This window comes from Cavia porcellus, unplaced genomic scaffold (assembly GCF_034190915.1).
Source record: "Cavia porcellus strain 051 isolate PalLab524CR breed Dunkin Hartley unplaced genomic scaffold, mCavPor4.1 scaffold_26, whole genome shotgun sequence".
NCBI classification, from domain to species: Eukaryota; Metazoa; Chordata; class Mammalia; order Rodentia; family Caviidae; genus Cavia; species Cavia porcellus.
Genome location: NW_026947509.1, coordinates 43661368 through 43682822, shown reverse-complemented (window position 1 = coordinate 43682822; position 21455 = coordinate 43661368). Strand labels below are relative to the sequence as shown.

At 39.7% G+C, this 21455-nt stretch overlaps 1 protein-coding gene across 5 annotated transcripts in view; it reads right to left on the bottom strand.

The window, feature by feature from the left end:
* Positions 1-21455, bottom strand: part of Pard3b (par-3 family cell polarity regulator beta) — a 990158-nt gene that overhangs the window by 441256 nt on the left and 527447 nt on the right. For all 5 annotated transcript variants that reach the window (XM_063236623.1, XM_063236627.1, XM_063236624.1 and 2 more), the window contains 5 exons: positions 14201-14287; positions 8665-8790; positions 6773-7131; positions 4065-4204; positions 2725-2853 (listed from right to left, as the gene is read on the bottom strand). In XM_063236623.1, coding sequence (XP_063092693.1) covers positions 2725-2853; positions 4065-4204; positions 6773-7131; positions 8665-8790; positions 14201-14287 — 841 coding nt within the window. The remainder of the gene's footprint in view (positions 1-2724; positions 2854-4064; positions 4205-6772; positions 7132-8664; positions 8791-14200; positions 14288-21455) is intronic.

Sequence of the window (21455 nt, the reverse complement as noted above, 5' to 3'; positions counted from 1 at the left end):
CATGTCCTCCATATTTTGTATAAAACTATAAAAAAGTTTGTTTACATTCACTATCACATAGTCGGACAATTAATTTAATACGCTCCCTGGTGGGCCCATCCTCTGATGTCATTTCCAGAATAAAAAATCAGAGTTCAGTTTAAATGCTATAAGTAGGAATGAAATAATACACAGAATGTACCTCCTTTACAAAAGTCACAAGTAGATGGCCATAAAAATTTTGTTTGTAATTCAGCTTTTTTGATCCCAGATAAATTTTAAAATAATAAGAAAACAATAATTGAAAAAATAGTGGTTAGTCCCAAGCAAGCCTGAATAAATCTGTTTACCCCATTGTATATCTAAAGGACAACACTGTATTTACGAGAACAGAAGTGATAAAATACCAGAGGAAATAATTGTAGACAATAAGATGGGAACATACAATTGCCCAGTGATGATACTAAGAGCTTTCATGTAGTCTATTAATCTTCACAACAAACTTATGATAGAGATTAGGAAGCAGCCTCAGAATGATTTTGCATTTGGCTTTACAATCACACAGCTAAGAACCACAGTATAGAGAAAAATCTCATTCTTGGAGTTAATTGCAGAGAAGACATTAAAGATTGTACCCTGGGCCTTGGTTTCAGCTCACGTGAGACACTGGGAGAGTAACTCAGCTACACCACACATTTATTTTCTCAACTGCAAAATTAGATTGGATTTACTGGTTTGTACTATTCCTTTTGGTTTGAAAATTCTGTTATTTCCTTTGCTAATTTCCAAATGGCAAAAAATGCATTCCAGGTTACAAACTGGGATAATGTCAATGTCCTTTTCCCCCCTAAAGAGAACTTTTATAGAGAAAGAAATAGTTCTGGAGTGAGGATTTCTAGAGAACATATGGAAAAGGGTATCAGGAGCTTGCAGACAGGGAGGGATTGCAAGGGTTTAAATTTCCTGTAAGAGTTCTGTCCTTAGGTTCTTCTGTATACATGCATAAGGGCTGACTGGAAAGTTCCTTTCAGAGCAAGATTTTATTCTTCTGGGACCACACTTGAACAGCATGCACAGCCAAACCCCTTGCCTTTTCCTCCTATCTCAGAAATCAGGGTAGAGTCCTGCTGAAATTTTCTGAGATTTTATGCTTAGCAACCAAAGGATTGAACAAGAAGGGAAAGGGCTTCCTCCTTTAGGCACGGTGTGTCCCTTTTATTATTCTTCAGAAAGCCCGAAGTCTCTGAATAAACTAAGGATTGAAAGAACAATCATCTATCCTCAGAGAAAGAATCTGAAATTAAAGCTTCTGTAGCATTTCTCTTCGGGAAGCATAAGAGCTGGAGTGAGGAGGTGAGATAGCAGCTTGGGACTCTGCCTTTAATGGGGTGAGGGGGAGACAAGATGATGGAAAGACAGGGAAGGGTGGCCCAGAATTCCACACCAGTGTAATACGGCAAAGCAATCAATACTGTGTGCCCTCACGTATTTGCTAACAATAACCAGATTTCTCAAACTTTCTCTTCCTCAGGTTAAAGAACCTCGAATCTCCCAGCCATAGCTCAGGGTTCTGGTGACTTAACTGTGTATGAAAATCTCTCGTAATTCCCAACATTTTTGGTCCATCTCCTTCTAATTACAGTTTTAAAACTTTTCACTGTAATGTGATCACGCTGCACGTATTTTATATCCTACTTTGTTACACAGCATTACACTGTGGATGCTTTCTCATGCAATTAACAATGCCTCGCTGAGACCATTTTAAGTGCCTACTATACTTCACTTGAGAAATATCTAGTTATTTAGCTAACCAATACCTTTTAGATCTATAGTATCAAATATATCATTACAATGGATTGGGCTTTGGGGAAAATATCAGTGTACATCAGTTTTTTCCCCACTCTTGACCACCAATTTAGGACATGTACTAGAAGTATAGTTACCTGCCAAAGAGCACACATTTCTAAAAGAAAATATAGATAAGAATTTTCAATGTAAACATATCATGGATTTATCATGGTTATTTTAAATTGTATTAGGATACATTCTCAGTTTTATTTCTAATGCAGTACGACTGATAGCTATAGCATCTAAATTACAAATCTTTAGAGTCTAAGAATTATGACAGGGCATAGGGCTTGTAGGTCCAGAGGTCTGAGAACTGTGGGTAGAAGTTCATCCTTCCCCAAAGTTTCCACTTTTACTCAGGGAGATGGTAACTGATAGGTCAATGATTACATGTCCTTCATGGAACGAGCAGACATTTTATAAGATTTAGAATTCTCTTCCTCAAAATCCCTTCTGGGGAGCACAGCACATTTTCTTTTTCACTGCCAGACTATCCCTCACTTCCCCTTCATAAGCTTCATCTCTGCTCTGGTTATTTGTTGCATGTTTCTTTCCATTTCGATCCTTTCAAGAAGGCCATGAACTATTTTGCTGCCTATGTCTAATTGCAACATCTAATGTATGCTCAGTAAGTATTTTATTGAATTAGGAGAATATTGTCCAGTGTTTAGTATTAAAACATATTTAAATTTAAGCCACCATGTATATTTCCATATACCAACCTCATTGCATCAAGACCCTAAATGCATGATATCTCAAACGGGATAAAATACTCAAATTCAGCTTCTCTTATGAATGAAGCTTGTGATGCAGAATCTGCTACCAAGCTCACAGGCATTGTACAATTGTGTTAAGTCCTGCACTGAGAATTTAGTGAGACGACGATCTGAACCTTACCAGCTCTCGGGGCAGAAAGCTTCCTTCTTGGCGGGCAATAACCAGCGAAGCTGTCTCTCCCTGCTTGGTGCTCCTCAGCATGGCCACAAGCTCTTCCTGTGTCCGCCCAGTGACATCTCTGCCATTCACCTAACAAATGCAACCGTGTAAACAGCAGTCAACCACTTGCCATCTCCCTCTACCCTGGGTGTTGTTGAAGTTCCATGAGCATGGATGCTAAGCCCACAGGCAAAAACCAAATACATTTCCCATGGTACACCCTGTCCTGATTACCACCCTGGATGAACTCGGTCCATCAGTAACCAGTACCAGCACTTTTCCCCAAACAGCACATGCTCTTGAGGGGAAAATCAAACTGGCAGTTAACAAGACAGAGTTGCCAAACAGGTAGGAAGCAGACCTCAGATGCTTACTTGGCACCGTCTTGTGCTCAACATAACAAGAAGTAAAGTACTATTATGTCGCAAATTCTTCAAAGTTTCCTGCATGTCTAGGAAACAATAGTTAGAAGATAGTCATAGCTTTCATTTGAAGCTATATTTGTCATTTGGTATATCTTGCTTTCTGATCTAGGACTACAGGGCAAAGCTGTAGCACGCTTTAACCTCTTGTACCATAACTGTCTCCATCACTAACAGCACAGGCAATTTAGGTTTGGAATTGCATAGATCAGCCTGAGACACCCTTGGTGATTAACTGACTAATGTACTGGCTTGGCTGTGACTCTGGGATTCTAGCCCTGCTGAATGGATGGTGAACTTCTGGAATCCAAATCCAAATCCAAATCCAAATCCCCCAGGGGCCTGAAGGTGCGAGTAAAAAGAGAAGGTAAAGTTTTCATTATTATTTGGCCTCACATCACTGACCTCATTGCAGATTTACAAAGTTAGTCCACTCACTAGTGAGTTTTATAATTAAAATCCTTATCCTTTCTACAAGTAATAATTTTCAATATATATTGTATTCACAATAAACTACTAATATATAGTCAGTCTTCCATGTCCATGGGCTTAGTATCTTTGGATTCAACCAACCTCAGATAGCAATGTTTGAAAACAAATATATCTGTATTGGACATGAACAGATTTTGTTCTTGTAATTATTCCTTAAATAATATAACATGTCAACTACTTCCATAGCATTTACTTTGTATTAGGTATTATAAATAACCTAATAAGGACTTCAAGTGTATGAGAAGACGTGTCTAGGTTATGTACAATGCTAGAAGGACATGAGCATCTGCCTAGGGCCCCAGGGACACTGAGAGATGACTGTATATGCTCATATATTTATTTGTTTCCAGGAAATATTTTATTGAAGATATGCATTTCAATCCTTACCTCCAAAATTCTGTCGCCTGATTGTAGGCGGCCATCTCGTATTGCTGCTCCTTTTGGTAAAATGTTTTTTACAAAAATTGGACCTGGACCATGAATGGAAGAATCTCTGGTAACCACAGTGAAACCAAGACCTTCAGGACCTAGTGTATAAGACCAGAAAATGCATTGTCATGTTCAGCAGATGGAATAGCATATTCAATATTGCAGTAAAACTGACCTAACTTAGAGTACCCTTGAGTAAGGAGAAAATTATTTACATTTCTTATTTTAAGTATGCTTCAGTTGTTTGGTTTTCGAATAAAGACTGTACTTTCTGTCAGACCAAAGTTGTCTCAAACTAATTGAGGGCCAGATATACACGGGTAACATTTCATGCATTCACGCAGGCTGTAGAAGAAGAGCATGCCCCCGTACCCACAGGAGAAGAGGTGTCTATAAACCCTAGCTGCACTCTCTGCTCTCCTAAGGAACAAAGGCCGAGAGAAGCCAGCGCTGCCAGGCTCTTGTCCAGCAGCTCCCTTGTGGCTCACCTCTGCCTGTGTCGTGAAGTGGGAACTGCTAGTCCTGGCCCTGTCGGCTGCTTCTGCCTGCTCTCTGCATCTACAGGGTCTCCCTTCCAGTGTCTTTGTTCCTCTGCCCCAAGGAAGCTTTACATCAGTTCTGCTGCTGCTACAGGCTCTTGTCACTAAAGCAGCCACTGCCAGCTTTGGATGACTGCATGTGGAAGGCTCACCCCAGCCTGGGGCCTCCTGTGAGGCAGGGAAGCTGTGGGGTGGGCCCAGGAGGAGGGTGTAGGTGCCACAGTAACCCCTAAACCAGACTATGGGGACTTTGGTTCCTTCCTCTTCCTCTGCTTCCCGTTGCCACACAGGAGGATGCCTGCCCCGCCCCACAGGCCCACCACCAGGAACCACCTCACCAAGGCCAGCCCGGCCAGCAGCCAGCAGCCCTGGCCTCCACCCTGTGAGCTGCAGCATGCTTCCTCTTCCTAAAGGGAGTCTCAGGGCTCTGCCACTCTGATGGGAAGCTGGCTCACACACCCGCGGTCACACTTTCCTATCCTTGCTTCTTATCTAGCACCTATCAGTTTCTGAAATTAACTCTCTGAATGTCTTTATTTTCTGGTTATTTTTCTACTTGTCATTCATGGTTGTCACTCATACCAGTGTCCTCCCACACAGATACAGATGTTCCCCAATCCTCTCTTTTAGACCAATTGATCCACTAGATTTCTTGACTCGGTCAGTGTTGGCTCTAAAACCATTTCTCTATGGCATTCACTAGATTTTGCTTTCTAATGTCAGTTTCCAGATATTACTACTGGTATTTCCAATTTCACCATGTACCCCTTCTCCAACCAGATCCTGGCCTTTTCAAATACTAAATACTAATACTATTAAAATTCTAATTTCTATCAATAGCATCCCCATTATGCATGTTTCCCTGGTTGAAAACCTGAGCAACATGGTAAGTATCATTTTTCTTTTTTTCCTTCCTAAAACCCTTCATCTATTAAGTCATACATACTACATTTTATCATTTAGAGAGAAGAGATGCACTATTTACTGACTCTTTATTGGTCTCTCTTCAGTACATCTTTTTGTTTTCAGATTAATCTTTCCAAAGTAGAGCTACGATGTCATATTATTTATTTTTTTTTCATGCAAGACTTCCTGAGATTTTTAAAGCCACTGTGACTGATTCATCTTTCTGTTATCAAAGTACTCAGTTTGGTGTCTTACATATAGCTGGGTTATTTGTATAAAAATACAATAAGAAAACCCTTTTAGAGGTAAATGAAATTTTGATCAATATTTTCAGAATAGTTTTTTTTTTCAGAACAGAGAAGATACATTATTTTTGAAATATATTAATAGGAATTCCAAAATTACCTTTTGATCATGAAATTCTCTTAAGAATCCATGAGATCTTGGTTTCTTTTAAATCGTCTTGAAAAATACAGCATTTTAAAGGTTGCAATAGTGGAAGACAACAGCAGGCAAAGGTTACAAAATGATCAATAGCATAGAAGTGCGTGAATGCTTGTGTGTGCGTGTGTAATATTACACAAGTATGCATATACACATGACCTAGTCTCACCCATCTGCATTAGAATGTAAAAGTTGAAAAAGTTGAAAAGGAAGAGAGTATACATGCTTTTGAAATGAAATTCGGTATGTTTGGGACAATTGGAATGTTGAATAAGTGAAATTAACAATTAAATATTTGCTTTCTGCAGTTGATCTTAGCCAAAAGGCCAAGAAGCAAATATATTTACTTTTTGAAGGGTAAACTTTCTGCTGATTAAAAATGATGTCCTGGGGAACCAGAAGGCATATGCTGGGATCTGAAGGATCTTCACAAAAATCACTAATTGCACTGAAAGTGGGGACAACTGAATTCTAATGTTTATTTAGTATTAAGTTTTAATACAATATCACTCTGCTTCTATCAAGTTTGCAATGATTCTTTCCACTCCTCAACATGTCTTTATTGTTTCCTTGTTTCAAATAATCTATACGCTGCAAGAGAAAAGACGAAAGTACTACGATTTTAAGAAGTTTAAGTTATATAAGTATACACTTAAATCCATTCTTTGATACAATTAAATGAAAGCAGAATTAACTAAATTAGCCTTAATGCATTTATCTTAACCGATTTTACATGTTACAATAATAGAATGCTATTAAGCATAATTTAATGATTACCTTTCTTTAGGTCAATTTTAATTTTCTTTGCATTTTTCTTGCTGCCAAACCCCATGAGAGGGGAGAGCGAGGGAGAGGAAGGCTTTCTTCCCAGTCTTGGTACTCTGGGGCTCTTGCTTTGTTGCAGGGAAGTTGCTGGATCTGCTTCAGGACCATTTGCTCCTGTGAGATTTGCTGTCTTGAGTCCTGATTTGCCATGGACAGGAGGCGACACCTTTGTTCTCAAAACACCATCACTGTTACCGAAAATGTGAAGAGGTCCGATAACTGACTTTTCATAGTGTTCACGGTTTTGTGGTGAAAGCACCTGGAGGAGCACATGTGGGGATTTCATCGCCTGGCGGAAGACATCTTGAGCCCTTGAAAGAGTTAACAAAAGCACAATGACACGGTGTTCAGCCTACAGCCTTCCAGGGACCCCAGGACCCTGCAGGGCAGCCATGGAAGCCCAGGAGACAGGGTGGACATCACGGCCAGCGTGCCTGTGTTCCTTAGGTGCTGGTTAGGATTCCTGCCTGTGCTCTGGTGCTCCCACACTGGGCTAGCCACGGTGAGAAGGTGAGAACTGTGTGCTCTCCGAGTCGCGCAAGGTCATTGTAATAAGCCTTCATCTGCAAATTCAACTTCAAGTGCAGAGATACTAATAATGTATCCAAAGAGCCACAGACTTTAAATCTGAAAATCTAATCAGAAATAATTACTTTTTATATAAAAAGCAAAATTAATTCTCTCTCTCTCTCTCTTGCTTTGCTTTTCTGAGACAGTGTTTGGCCTTGAACTTACTATGTCCAGGCTGGCCTCAAACTCATAGCCATCCTCCTGCCTTAGCCTCCCAATTGCTGGGATTACAGGCTTGCGCCACCATGCCCAGCCGCAAAATTTAACTTTAAATGGAAAAATTATTTGGTATTTTTTAGCACACTATTGACAGGTTACTTTTGCTGACTGTGAATCAGTTTCTACTCTACACTGAGTTATTTTAGCCCTTGGTTTCCACTCCTATGAAATAGGAATGATGCCTGCCTTGCATAACTCTTAAATCCTTGTTAAAAAAAAAAGACACAGTATAGAGCTACTAATAATATTTTAATTTTGTTTGTCATTATTTAACAAAGTAAATTCACTTAAGGCTTCATTTTTTCCCCACGTGTAATTGGCTAGTATCTATTTTCCTTCTACCCAGAGCTGTATTCTTTGTGCACACATAGAATCCAGACCTTGAAGACCCAGGGAGCAGACACCTCAGAAAGGAGGCATATCAGGAGCAGGTTGGGTGGGAAATCAGGGATGGCGTTGAATCTTTTTAAGCAATACTCGTGCTTAGTCCCATAACTTGGATACCAGCATGATCTCAACACACGTTAACAAATAAACACATCATAATGCTACACATTCCAATTCTTGCATACAGAAAGCTATTCCCCTAGCATTTTCACATTTAAAGATATGATTCTTGGGAGAGAGTATTTTAATTTTTTATATGCTTCCATTCACTGAGACCTCATAAGTCTATCACAGATTGTTTAGTTCAAGGAAGACTGCTGACATCAAATAAGATAATCAGCTAAAGTAATAGTCTGTGAAGAGCCATTAAATACCAGCCTGACTGACCCATAGCCCAAGAAAAACATCCCCTCCATAGATAACTCAGCAAGACAACCAGGCGGGCAGCTATGCTGTGCTCCAAGTTAACATTCCAGGGCTGTCAGGCACATGTGCGGCCACCCTGGAGTGTGCTCACACAGAAAATGCATTTGGAAGTGGATGTCTGGGGTCAGCTACAGGGAACTGACCAGAAATTCTCCCTGTGATTTTGATCATAATGAGCGTAGTAATGTTTATAACCATTCTAGGGATCAATAAAGTAAATAAAACACTGAGAAAATGCTTACTGAGCGAAAGTTTTGTCCACGAGCTCCACACTGTTGATCTTCACGATGCATTCGTTTTCCTGAAAGAGCCCCTCCCGCTTGCACCTGCTGTTTTCTTCGATGCCTCGGATGAAGAGTCCTAGGATCCTAGATGCAGAATTAGGCTGAAATATAATCACTGTATAACCATATGCTAATCATTTCTCTACTTGCTACGATTCAGAAATAAGTATTGATTTCTACTTACAAAATAAATTATGCTTTCTATTCAGGCAACTGTTTTTGATTGAAATCCTTCGTCAAACACACAGACACACACACACCCTGCCTGAAGAGGAAAAGCCCTTCAAGGCAAATACACGTAAACCCCAGCCCCAGGACGGTCACCTGCGAGCCTGTCTCTCACGCTGCCCACAGACTTCACAGGCCAGTGAGTTTAGTGGTGCCAAGAATGCCAGGCCCCTGTCTCATGGAAGAGCATCGCAGGGGACTGGAACAAGAAAGCCAGACCAGCGCCAAGAGGACAGCGTGAGGTGTGGTTGCAAGTACATTCTAAGTGGTAAATGGGCGCATGACCATATGCTGGTCAGAAGAAGCCCGGTCCCATGTCCCAGTTCTCCTCAGCCAGGACTGAGGCTTCTGAGAAAAGCAGAGGGACTGGTGCCATGTAAAACAGTCAGTGTGCAGCCAGAGCCCGGCAACTGGACACACTGGAGAGCACAGGGGAGAGATGCAAGAGCTGGGGAGCAGGGAGCATTCATACCCCACCCTGCAGGCTGCTGACTGCTGGGCTTGGGGAGCACTGTCTGAGCACCAGCAAGAAAGGCCCAGAGTCAGAGGGGAGGGACTGGGAAAAAAGGAAAGGGAAAGGAAAAAGGCAGCCACAGGAATGGCACTTGAAGCCAGCAGTGATGGTGCACACCTGTATCATCCCACCCGCTGGGAGGCTGAGGCAGGAGGAGCACAAGTTTGAGCCCAGCCTGTGAACACAGGGAAGAATTGAGACCCTGTCTCAAAATAAAAAATAAAAAAGAGCTTGAGCTGTAGCTGAGTGGCCCTAAGTTCAAGCTCCAGTCACACACTCTTACACACACACACACACACACACACACACAAAGAAGTTTCTATATGGTCACTCCTCAGTATCCATGGATGATTGATTCCAGAATCTTCCTTGGATACCAAAATCTGTGGAAACTCATTTCTTACAAACAGTACAGGATTTGTATCTTCCTGTATACTTGAAATCATCTTAGATTGCAGGAGCTAACACAATGGATGCTATATAGATAGCTGCTTAGGCAGTATCAGCAAGAAAAAGTCTACACATGCTCGATACAGAAGTAACTGCTTCTTCCAAATATGTTCAACCCGTGGTTTGTTGAATCTGCTATGGATTAGGAGCCCTTGGGTGCAGGGCTGACTGTGTGTGTACCTGTGTGTTGTCCACACACACAGGTCTGTTACATAAGCAAACAACACTTAAGGCAGTGAAGACAAGAGAAGAACTTTGCCCACTTAGCTACTTTTCACTGGAGGGTTCTAGCAGCATCTCAGAGTGAGAAGGCACGATGCATTCTTCAAAAGGAGTCCACCCCATCCCTGTCTCTATCCCCTTGGTCTTCTGTTCAGGAGCCTCATGTGCTATTACATAGTCCCCTTGCATCAAATTTCAAATCTAAATAAAATATGAGCACATTTTATGCATGAATAATAGGGTCAGCCTCGGGAAAAGGCCAGGCCATAGGAGAGCTGAGGAGAAAGCGCTTTCCTGGGTGGAGCAGCCCTCACTGGGGCTTCCGCCTGCAGGGCGCAGTTCATTCAGTGAGCCACAGCATCACCAGAAGCCAGACACGCAGGGCAGGCGATAGCCGCTCCTCAGTGAGTATTAATGCAGAAGAGCAGAGCGAGGAAGGGCTGGGCCAGGAGTCCAGGGGTGGGGTACATTCCATCTTTGCTCTAGCAGGTTAGAAAATTAATCAAACACCCTCTGTGTTACTTTGTTCTCCTAACACGACAAGAGAAATGAAGCTACTTTACCAGGTAAACAAGAAGAAATAGATCAAAGGTGTATTTTCTCTCTAAATTAGGTAATCTCATAACAGTTCCCATTTTGGATTTTTGTGATGGTGGATTCACAACAACACGATCCATTAGGAGGCTCACATGTGGTTATAAACTAGTTTATGTAAGTGATATTTTTTTAACAAGCATTGAAGTCTTCCTTTAATTTAATTCAGTACATCATCAGTCATATAATGTGACTCCCTAGGACTTAATTTCACATTTTGGGAGATGAATTAATTCTTTCAGGCCACTGGGTTGCAATTTAGCTGGCATATTACAGCTGGAGTATGCTGCTGCGTGAACCTGACTGATCTAAATAACCTAACTTTCCATGAAAAATTTATTGACAGAGTAAGCCCAACTGTAAAACTCATGTGTCAGAGGTAATTTTGGTAAAATGTAAGACTGCCTGATTTCATCAGTTCACAGTCTTGCCCTCTTTGATCCATGGCTGGGGTGGGTTCCCTTTCATGTGATACCCTCTAGTCCACTGTGAGGAGGACGGAAAACAGTGTCTCATTGTCCATCACCATTGCTGCCCATGTTGGCGGGCTGTGGTAGGTGTCTCACTTGGGACCAAGACTCACGGAATTTAACATTACTGATTTCAAGGAATTATAGGCCAAAACTAAACAGTTAATTTGAATTAGTGAGCAATGTTAAACAATGGAACCCACAGCCTGTGGATTAAGAGATTAACAACAGCTCCTTCCTCATCTAATCGTCCTTTAGGCACCAACAACTTCCCTTTGCCTATTTCCTGCCCTACAGCTGGACCCCATGCCAGGGCACCCTACCAGCTTAGTGCTTCTGTATAAACACCTCTTCTCACATTCTGCAACCTGCTGCCTGTATCCCTCCTTTTCTCTCCTGTGTTTAGCTCCTCCTGAAATGAAATCAAGGCATTGCATGGTATCTTTGGTTAATTCTAAACATTCACATTGATATTTGTTAAATGAATGAATTTCAGTTAACTTCCAAGGACTTGGTGTTTGGTCTTGTTTTTTTTTAAACTGGGAAAGACCCTGACCCTCAATACAAATAGCACTCACTAACCCTGTGCTAAGGTGTAATGAATTCCTAGAGACTTTATCTACTGTGGCAGCCACTGTATTTTTCTTAGCATGTTCTAATGCGGATTAGGTTTCTTATTCAACAACAGGTGTGGCAGTATTTTTCTACAAGAAAAAAAATACAGTGGAGGCAAAGCCAATTACAGTAGTTGTAATAAAGAATTAAATGCAAATTCTAATTTAAAATAATAACACAAACCAATAAATGGAATGAAATTAAGAGCTAAGTCTAGAGCTGTGACCTTGTCTAAGCCCCCTCACTCACACAGTGAAACCACATGGCGTTCTGAAGCCAGACACTTGCTTGACAAGCTGTATGGGCAGTTACGCCTGGACACATGGGTTGAGTTAAGTGTGCTGTTTCAGCCTGCATTCATTACTTTTATTGGCTCAAGTCTCAACTTCCATATTATTTTTAATGTTTTTTAATTAAATTTCCTTTCTATAATACTAGTGACTAGCCAAAAAATAAATAAATAAAACTATTTCTCTAAATTTCCAAGTAGTTGACCATGAACTTAAAATTTGCTTTCTGAATCAGGCTTTTTTGTTTTAGCCCAAATGATAATAATACCAATATTTCCTACATTCAAGTACAGGGGATTTTACAGGGGGCGATTACATTTTTAATGTCATCGTGACATTACAGCCTTGATGTGAAGTAGGTATTCATGCTCTCATGAAGCTCGGGGACTTATTGAAAATTATTTAAAAGAGCACAGATTAATTAGAATTGTGAATTCAGGTCCAATAATTCTTTCTATTGTTCTGCCAGGTTTATATTAGGAATGAGAATCAGAAAAGAGAAAGGAAGGAAGTCAATAAATTCTAGTGTGTTTCCCCCATGTGAAGTAAGAGAAGGTGATTTCTCATCAGAAGGGCCGCCTTGTTTTCTAAAGTACTGAAAATGAAAGATGGTGACTGTCACATTGTACGTTTTCTCATCATTGAAAATTAGGGCGATCTTGTGTTCTATTCCAGCTTCATTGAACTACAGGGCCTGGTAACTTGACCTCTCTGGCATTTCACAAAGCTTTTTCAGTACACTCCTGCCAAGAGCCATTAGACTTTCTCAGGACAACTGAGTAAATACCGGCCCCACCTATCAAAAACAGCCTCAGTTTGTCCTGTGGCTTAACCTGTAACACTTATAAACATGCTTATTAACACACACACACACACACACACACACACACACACACACACGAAAACAGACAATATATGTCATTTGCTCTCATTTCCTTTCCTTTGTAGGGAACATTCATTCCAGCAAGAACCTGCCGTCAGATGCTATTTCCAGAAGCAAAAAGGGGATGATTTTGCAATTTCAGGTAGCAGACCGCTATCTGATGAGCACAGTGCCAACCAAGATGCCAGGATCAGATCTTTGCTTCTTGCTATTGAGCAGACCGAACAAAATAAATATTCAGAACCAGACAATTAACATGATTCAACCTGGGGGGGGTGACCTTTGATTCTAGAAAAAGCAGTAGCTAAAAAATGTAGCTAAATCAGAAGGTCTAGGTTTTGAGCAACTCTGGGAATCTCAAGGAGCTTTCCTGGTCTTTGATATCTTCAACTAAAAGAAAGCATTCTACTTTTCCAATGAAGTTACTTTTTTACAAAGTTCAGCAAATTAATTAAAGTCAGGCCAGATGAAGGAAAAGCTGATTTTTGCTTAGGTTTCTGACAACCCTTGTCAACAGCAACCTACTACTAACAGGAGTCATTACAGGTGGCACATGCCTGTAATCCAGTGTGGATTTAGCACAGTAAAGCCCCTAAAATTCCAAAAGGGGTAAATTATTTTTAACAGCCTAAATCTACTTCAGACAAAGAATCCAGTATGGTGACATTTTCCTTCTTTAATATATATGCATATTTAATATATATATATATACATACAAATATATAACTATATACATACATATATACCCATTTATATATACATATTCACATATATGACTTCTTATATACCTACTAGACTGTTGAATGTTTATTGTTTTTAAGTCTATATATAGTATATTCTGAGGAATATGAGAAAATATCAGTCTGGAATTATGTTCATTGCTGACATACATTTTGTAACATTAAAAATTGAGTTAATGACATTTGTCTAACCATAGAGTACAATCTTTGCCAATGACACTGTTTACTGGGTTACCAACAAAGACACTTAAGAAAATATCATAATTAATTGTAAATGGAGAATTGTGATGCATAGTTTTTCATTGTAACCTAGAAGAGCATTTTATTTTGTTCCAAATACAGAAAAGGCCAACATAAGTATTTCTGGCAGTGTCCAGCTGAGTAACAGGAATTCACACTTAACTGTCTTCTGAAAAAAATGATTGAGGAATCAGCCTCATTGGGGTTTGCATTACATGTGAGCTTCTAAAATAAGAACAGCACCTTACCTTCCACTCAGAGATGAAAAGAAGGGCACTACGTGTATTCCTAAGGGGCCTCCTTCCCCGGAAATTTCCACTGTTCTTGTCATATCACTGGGGCAGAAAAAGACAGGAGCACAGATGAGTCTCTGCTAAGAGAGCGCACGGCACGTGACCCACCCACACCACCTGCTCCCTCCTCCCGCCAGGGAACTCCTGGGGTGGAAAGAGCAGAGAAGGGAGTCCAAGGACCGCTCAACTGGTGGGTATGAGAGAAGATCCAAAAAACAAAACCTTTGAAAGGTGAGCTGATTTCTTATTTTAACCTCTAGAAGAAGAAAAAAAAGTGAAATGACTACCTACAAAACAACCTACATAGATCAACATTTTTAAAAAGAGGCACACAAAAATAAAATTTCTCCCCAACGAGATTTACTTGAAAATACATAGAAGTAAGTGTATTTATGCTTAAGCATAAAGAAGGTGGCTTTTCTTTTCTGGAACAGAGGAAAGGTGAAAAAAATATTTATTAGAAAAAACACAGAATTATAGTTTATAACAGCTAGGAAGCTACAGTTGGTAATACATTTGGACACACTTGAAGCAGTATGAGTCAAACTTTAAATTTGTATCAGTTGATTTCAGTGGAACCTTTCCAAATTTTCACCTCCTAGTTTACTTATTTATTTTTTAAAGGTAATAAAAGAGGTTGCAAAAGTGGGAGAAAATGTATTATGGAAAAAAAATCTAAAGCCTGACCTGCCTAGCCCAGCCTGGACTGGGGACAGGATGAGAGGCACATTAATGGGCAGCGCGTATGACAAACACAGGAGGCACTCAGTGCTTTTGAGCAATGCAGGGTAGAACTAACAAGTGTTTGCAAAAGTGAAAAATAATAACTATGAATAATTATCTGCTCCTTTACTATCAGAAAGAGAAAATAAAATTGCCAGAGGAAAATGATAACGTTGAAGTAAACATCTCCTTTATGAAAATTGTAAGCATGTTTTTACTGTTTTCTATTACATGAAAATAACCTGAAACTAGATGTCAAATTAAGAACTACAGCTGTTAGAAAAGCCTTTCTGTTCCAAACTGAAAGTGGTGAAATTCTGGTTCTTTGCTGGAAAGTGGAGAATAGCATTAAAAAAGCAAACTGCCTGATGAGTTCACTCTTCCTGAAACATTCCTTATCAGCATCTAAAATAAACATTAAGTGTAATCTCATCAGTGGATTAGGCTTATTTTTAATGTTTTCTTTACAAGCCTATTATCATTAAGCGCTGAAAAAAAACAGAACATTGGTTTCCAATAATTGTGGAAGATAGAGAATTTCAACCTGATAATAAATATCAAATGGATTTTTACCCAGATATTGCTGGTATACAGACAGATTGTTCAGTCAAATAGGCTATATCAGCATCTTGAATAGAAGTTAAAAGTGAAACAAACCTGAAAGTGATAATATAAGATGAAATAACTTCCTTCCAATATATGTGTGAGGATATGAACACTGACTTGAATATATATGCAGGTATATGGAAAGGCATATAAAAGTATGTATTATAAATCCTGAACAGAAAATGCTTGGTAGACGAAGAAAGTCATACGGATTTCGTGCACCAAAGCAAAATTTTTATATAATAACAAATCTGTGGTACATTTCATACATTTCAGGCAGACTAACCCAGAGTGGTCTCATTCTGGGTTTATCATACTGTTTCACTACTTTTAAAATAAAGAGTAAAACTTTATTTAATCACTGAAATATTATCTTTTCCACTGAAATGTATTTTTACAGTTTCACACTGAAGTCATAACACAAATTTCTCTTGATAAATCTATCAAGTGTCCACATGCCAATAGATAGCAAATATATGGAACACACAGAAGTTTTAAAATGTAAGTGTTTAGTCTAGTGTAGACTTCAAGATTTCAGTTTTGAAATATCTAGCATGGTTTTTATAGATGATGCCTTTTATGGATTCCCATTTTTTTTTGTACTTGTAAAATATTTCTTTACCCTTATTCAAAACTCCTGTAAATGTAATAAATTCCATGGCCCCATACTGAAATCTACTCTTCAGCAAGTGTTAACCCTGATTTTTATGTTTACTTAATAAATTTTACAGTATAAGCAATGAAACATCTTTAAAAATATTAAAATTTTTCGAGAAGGATGGAGTTTTAGAGTTCATTCCTATTATTCTTCTTTTCAATATTTTAGATTATATTTTAGCTTGCTGTTACATACTATTGGCCAAAAATTCTTTGGTTTGAAAGATGGTTGGAAACTATTATGTTACAAGTACAAAAATGTTACCATTCCAGAAAATAAGCATAGAAGACTTTTAGTTTTATTGACTACAAAATGCAAGCATTAACAGAAAATTGGATCTGCTAATAAAGACAAACATTACAATATTTACAATAATGCCTCACTCTGTTCTTTACAAAATGCTACTTGTAGGGGCTGGGTTTTAGCTCTGTGGCATAAATGCCTGTCTGGCAAGTGCAAAGTTGAGATCGATCTCTGGTACCAAAAAAAAAAGTTACAGAGAAAAGTCAGAATCTCCTGAGAATCACCCATGCTAGGACACGGGGGACCAACCAAGAAATCAACTAGACCTCCTTTCTGGTAAGCTGCGCAAGCCACACGTTCCAGGGAGACAAAAGTCAGATAGCGTCTCGGTGACCTACAGGTGGGAGGGCTGAGAATCCAACACTGTCTGTGCCCCACCCCCAAGCACCTGGATGGTTCGGAGGACAGGCTGAATTGATAACAAGTAAGGACATAAAGCAACTACATGCTTGTATTGTTTGGTTGCTTATGGAGGCCTGGGGCAGTGGTTTGAGCATCCCTTGGGAAGATGACAGTAGCCAGATAGCAAATGTGGGAGATTTCCTTCTTCCTCGTCTTTGAAATCTGATACTTTTCTCACTGTTTTGCTTTGTTCTGATGAACTATTTTACTTTATTCAATATTCTGTTTTGATTGGTTTTATTGTGTTTTGGTTTTGATTTGATTTTGTTATCCCTGACGGAATGGACAACTATTATGAAGATGACAAGATGCACCATGGTAGCTCTTGTTGTTTTCCTGGTATCCTGCTTTTAAGTTCTGTACCAGTTTTGCTGCATCATTTAATTGGTTTAAAATTTAAAAAAATATTATACATTATGCTATAAGATAGAAAGGAGGTAGGTCCCTTAGCCAAATTCACAGGTGTTTGTTTGAAAAGGAACCTATCTCCACAATAGCATACAAACTTTGTAGAGCTCTACAGAAATCTCTGTATCTGCCTGCTTCACGGGATGTATGCGCAGTAAGCAGGACTGAATTCAGCTACCCTAACCTAGAAGTTGCAACGTGCCACATGTGACAAATGAGGCAGGCATGGGGGCACACCACGGTGTCTTCCCGTGGAGCCTGTCTTTCTATTAGATGTCACGCAGCAGCGCCACTCACTGTACTGTTTCCACATCTGTAAAACGCTTGTGAAAGAGGACATCAGAGGTGCTTCAGGAAGTGGCAAGAATGATGGATGTTTGTTTGGTACGAGGCAAGGTACTTCATGGGGCGTTAACGATGATATGTCTTTTGCTATAATAAATTTTTAGAAGTCAACTATTCACGTTGTTTTTCGTCAATCTTTGCACATATCTCCCAAACTGAAACCTCATGAAAATGTGAAATGGGCTCCTGATGCTATTGGTGTAGACACCTCAGAGCCTACTGAGTAGGATATGCCTATCTGCTTAGGTTGGGAGGATGGTACAATGGCAAGAAGATACATCGAAAGGCAGACTAAGAATGAAAAATATAGAAAATGAGGCAGAAAGGATATTCTAGCAATGGAAAGAAAAGGGAATTACAAAAAACGGACCATGGACTGTGTGAGCTAAAGGTATATTTTATTCCACAGAGACGAAAAAGTGGAAAGATTTCACTAAGATTGAAACTGCTAATTTATTTAAGACATATTAAAACAAGTAGTGGCAAAGCTTCAGGTCAACTAATAAGCAAAATGCTCTGGGGTCCCCGAGACAAAACTCACTCAAATAATCACTGGAACCAACTGCTACTGATCTAAGAACTCAGGCAAAACTATGGGTAAAGTGACAAAATCAGTGGTTGGAAAGAGACCATCATTATGACCACTTCACTAGAGTTAGACATGCAGAGCTCTGGGTGGTCTCCACCCAGAAAAGAAGACTTGAAGTTTGGGGCAGAAACCACGACTGAAGTCACAAGGTGTCTAAGTCTGATGTCTTCACATGAAACCAGTGGTCAGCATGCTTAACTCTCTGATTATTAATTTAGTGTAGGACTTTGCTTGGAGCATGGGAGAGATGGACAGAGGACTAGGAGGGAGAGACGCTTTGCCTCTGAAGAGCATCATGGTTTACACTGATATGTAATTAGTGAGAAAGTGCTTCTCCAGGATTACACTGAGCCATGTAGGTGAGTGATTCATGTGAACTGATACCTAAAGCCTCATTTCCTCCTTTGTAAAATGAGAACATTAAAATTAAGGGATTCTCTGACACCAAGGAGGTGTTAGTTGGTGCTTTAGAAACTGATTCGCAGGCCTGTCATGTGTAACAGAACGAAAGATGGATGGCAGAGGGGAACTTCCAAGATGAGTCTTCAGGAGATTGCAAACGCTACTTAGGAATGAGATGTCAGTGCAAATGTGCTCAGTAAAATCTAACAAGAGATAGGTTGTTATTGTTGGTGGTAGTGCTCACTTGAATTCAATAGAGATAATAAAGTTCCCAGTGTCAATGGGGAAGTTCTGAAAGCTAAAACAAAGATTAGTGTTTGAGGAGTTCATAGTCTAGGGGAAGAGTTAAGATAGATTATAAAATTTAACATAAAGCAACAAAAACAGTATGGTTGAGTGTTCTTTACCTTAAATGCTTGGGGTAAGAATTAGTTCACATTTTGGATTTTTTAAACATTTTAGAGTATTTGCATATATAAAAGATATCTTGGGGATGGATCCTGAGTGAAAACACAAATTTTATTTATGTTTTATATATACCTTACATGCCTAAATTGAGGGCAATTTTTGTACAATTATTTTAAACAATCTTGTATATTAAATACAGTTTTATAGTGTGTAATTTTCTGCTTATGGCATTGCAGTAGTGAACTGATTAATGTCAAGCTGAGTGGGGAATGTCTAGCGGAATTGAGTCCGCATGATTCTAGGTGTGGAAGAACCACTTTACGTCGGATTGTGGTCGGACCAGTACAAAATGAGAGCAGGAGGAAGGATTTAAAGTGATCTCCCTTGGAGAAGCTTGAGCTGACTTTCTTGGGAAGAGCTTTGAAGGGCTGTTCTCTTTGGAACAGCCCCAGTGTGCACCTTTGCCTTGGGCATCATCCCCTGGCTTTCGGCACAGATCCCTGGCTTCCAGCCCGCAGCACAGACTCTAGCCTCCAGCCTTCTGGTGTAGATCCCTTGCCCTTCTGTCTTGGCTCCTTCGGCTTCCTGATGTAGACTCTTGCTGAGGCCTCTAGACCTTCGGCTGGATCCTTTACATCTAGCATGCAGATATATCTTCTGCACTTTCTACATTTGACTCCAAGGGCAGCTACTTGTACATTTCTGTGTCTTGCATTAAATCTGATTCAGAGCTTGTAGAATCTTCTGAGGAGCCTTGTGGTGGCTCTTGTAAGCACTGAGTAATACAGGCATCATGCTGACACTTAAAAAGTTTACAACTCTGGAGCATCATGGAGTTCAAATTTTTAAATTTATAGACAATCAGCCTATGGCATTAGGTGCCTATTGCACTACACTGTCAATGAATATGATGTATTATTTTGGAGGCAATATGCTAATTGGCTTCTGGGTATTAGACATGAATGCATATCAAATGTGTAAGTACTTCCATTTTAGAGGGAAGTAAATTAATGCTCAAGGAGGTTAAAAATCTGCCCAGCATGATATCTCTCATATAAGGTAGATGTGCGACTCAAATGGAGCTTTATTTCGCTCCAGAGCAGGAGTTGTTAAATATTCTGATATGCCACTCTCAAAGCAGGGGTATCTCTGCTGTGGTTCAGAGGCAGCAGATACAGGATTTCAGTATGAAGTTGGGATCAGGAAACTGTTCCCTAAGATGGCATTTGAGAAAGGACTCTGCAGGACAAATTGGTTTCCCATCAGAAAAGACAGGTGAGGGGTGTAGGGCACACACTCAGGGGAAAAGTGTGCCTGAACTGAGACACTGAACCAGGATGGTTTGGAGACACACAGATGGGTTGTAATACGACAGAGGGAGAAAACATGAAGAGGAAGAGAAGGAGTGAGAGAAAATTGAAGAAGCAAAGAAAGAGGGGGAGGGTAGTATGTACAAAGGCAGATTGAACCATTAGCTGGAAGTCAAATATTCAAGCGATCAAATTCTACCTGGGAAATTCGTACTTAATTTTGTAGAAAATAGTCACTAAAGGTTCCGAAACTAAGCGACAGCATTATAAATGCTGTAATTTAGACATCTGCCTGACACTTATATGTGGGATCAGTCAGAAAAGGAAAAGGCAAGGGAGAGATTGGCACTTGAGACAAGAGTTAGTAAATTACTGCAGTAATCTATCTTTGAGGGAACACAGGCCTGAGCAATGATTACAGAATAAAGTGTAAGACCATAGGGACAGGTTCAAGATGGCTTCAGATGAACCCTACAAATAACTTGCCCAGTGAGTAGCTGTCACAGGGAGAAGAGAAGATAGGATAAAATGTGATGGCAATTTTAAGCCTGGAAGAAAAGCCGTATCTGGAGCAGGGAAACCTGGGGAAGCAGGAGTGGAGGAATCAGGTAAGGAGGGAGGCGACACAGGAGCTAGAGGTGGGGAAGGTCTTCTATGCATATTAATATTTAAAGAGAAGCTTGAAGTATATGTTGTAGAATAAAATCCCAAGAAACACTTGCTTCATAGTCTTCTTAAGATCAAAGTAAATTACATGGTGATTCATAGGGCATGCCCTATTAGAAAAACTATTTAGAGAAATCCCTTTAAATATTATTTTTCTTTAAATAAAGATGCTTGCTAATGAATGAGTTCATAGTTATGATTTACGGAGCAATTTATTGTACCATTCAGTCATTCACTGACCAAATACATCCCAAGACCTACATTAAGTGTCAGAAATCCTTTGGAGGATTGTCTTGTTTGAGAAAAGAAATAATTACAATAAAATCAGAATATTTAATAATGACATTAATTACAATAGCAATTAATGTTTATCTAGCCTTTCGTTTAGCT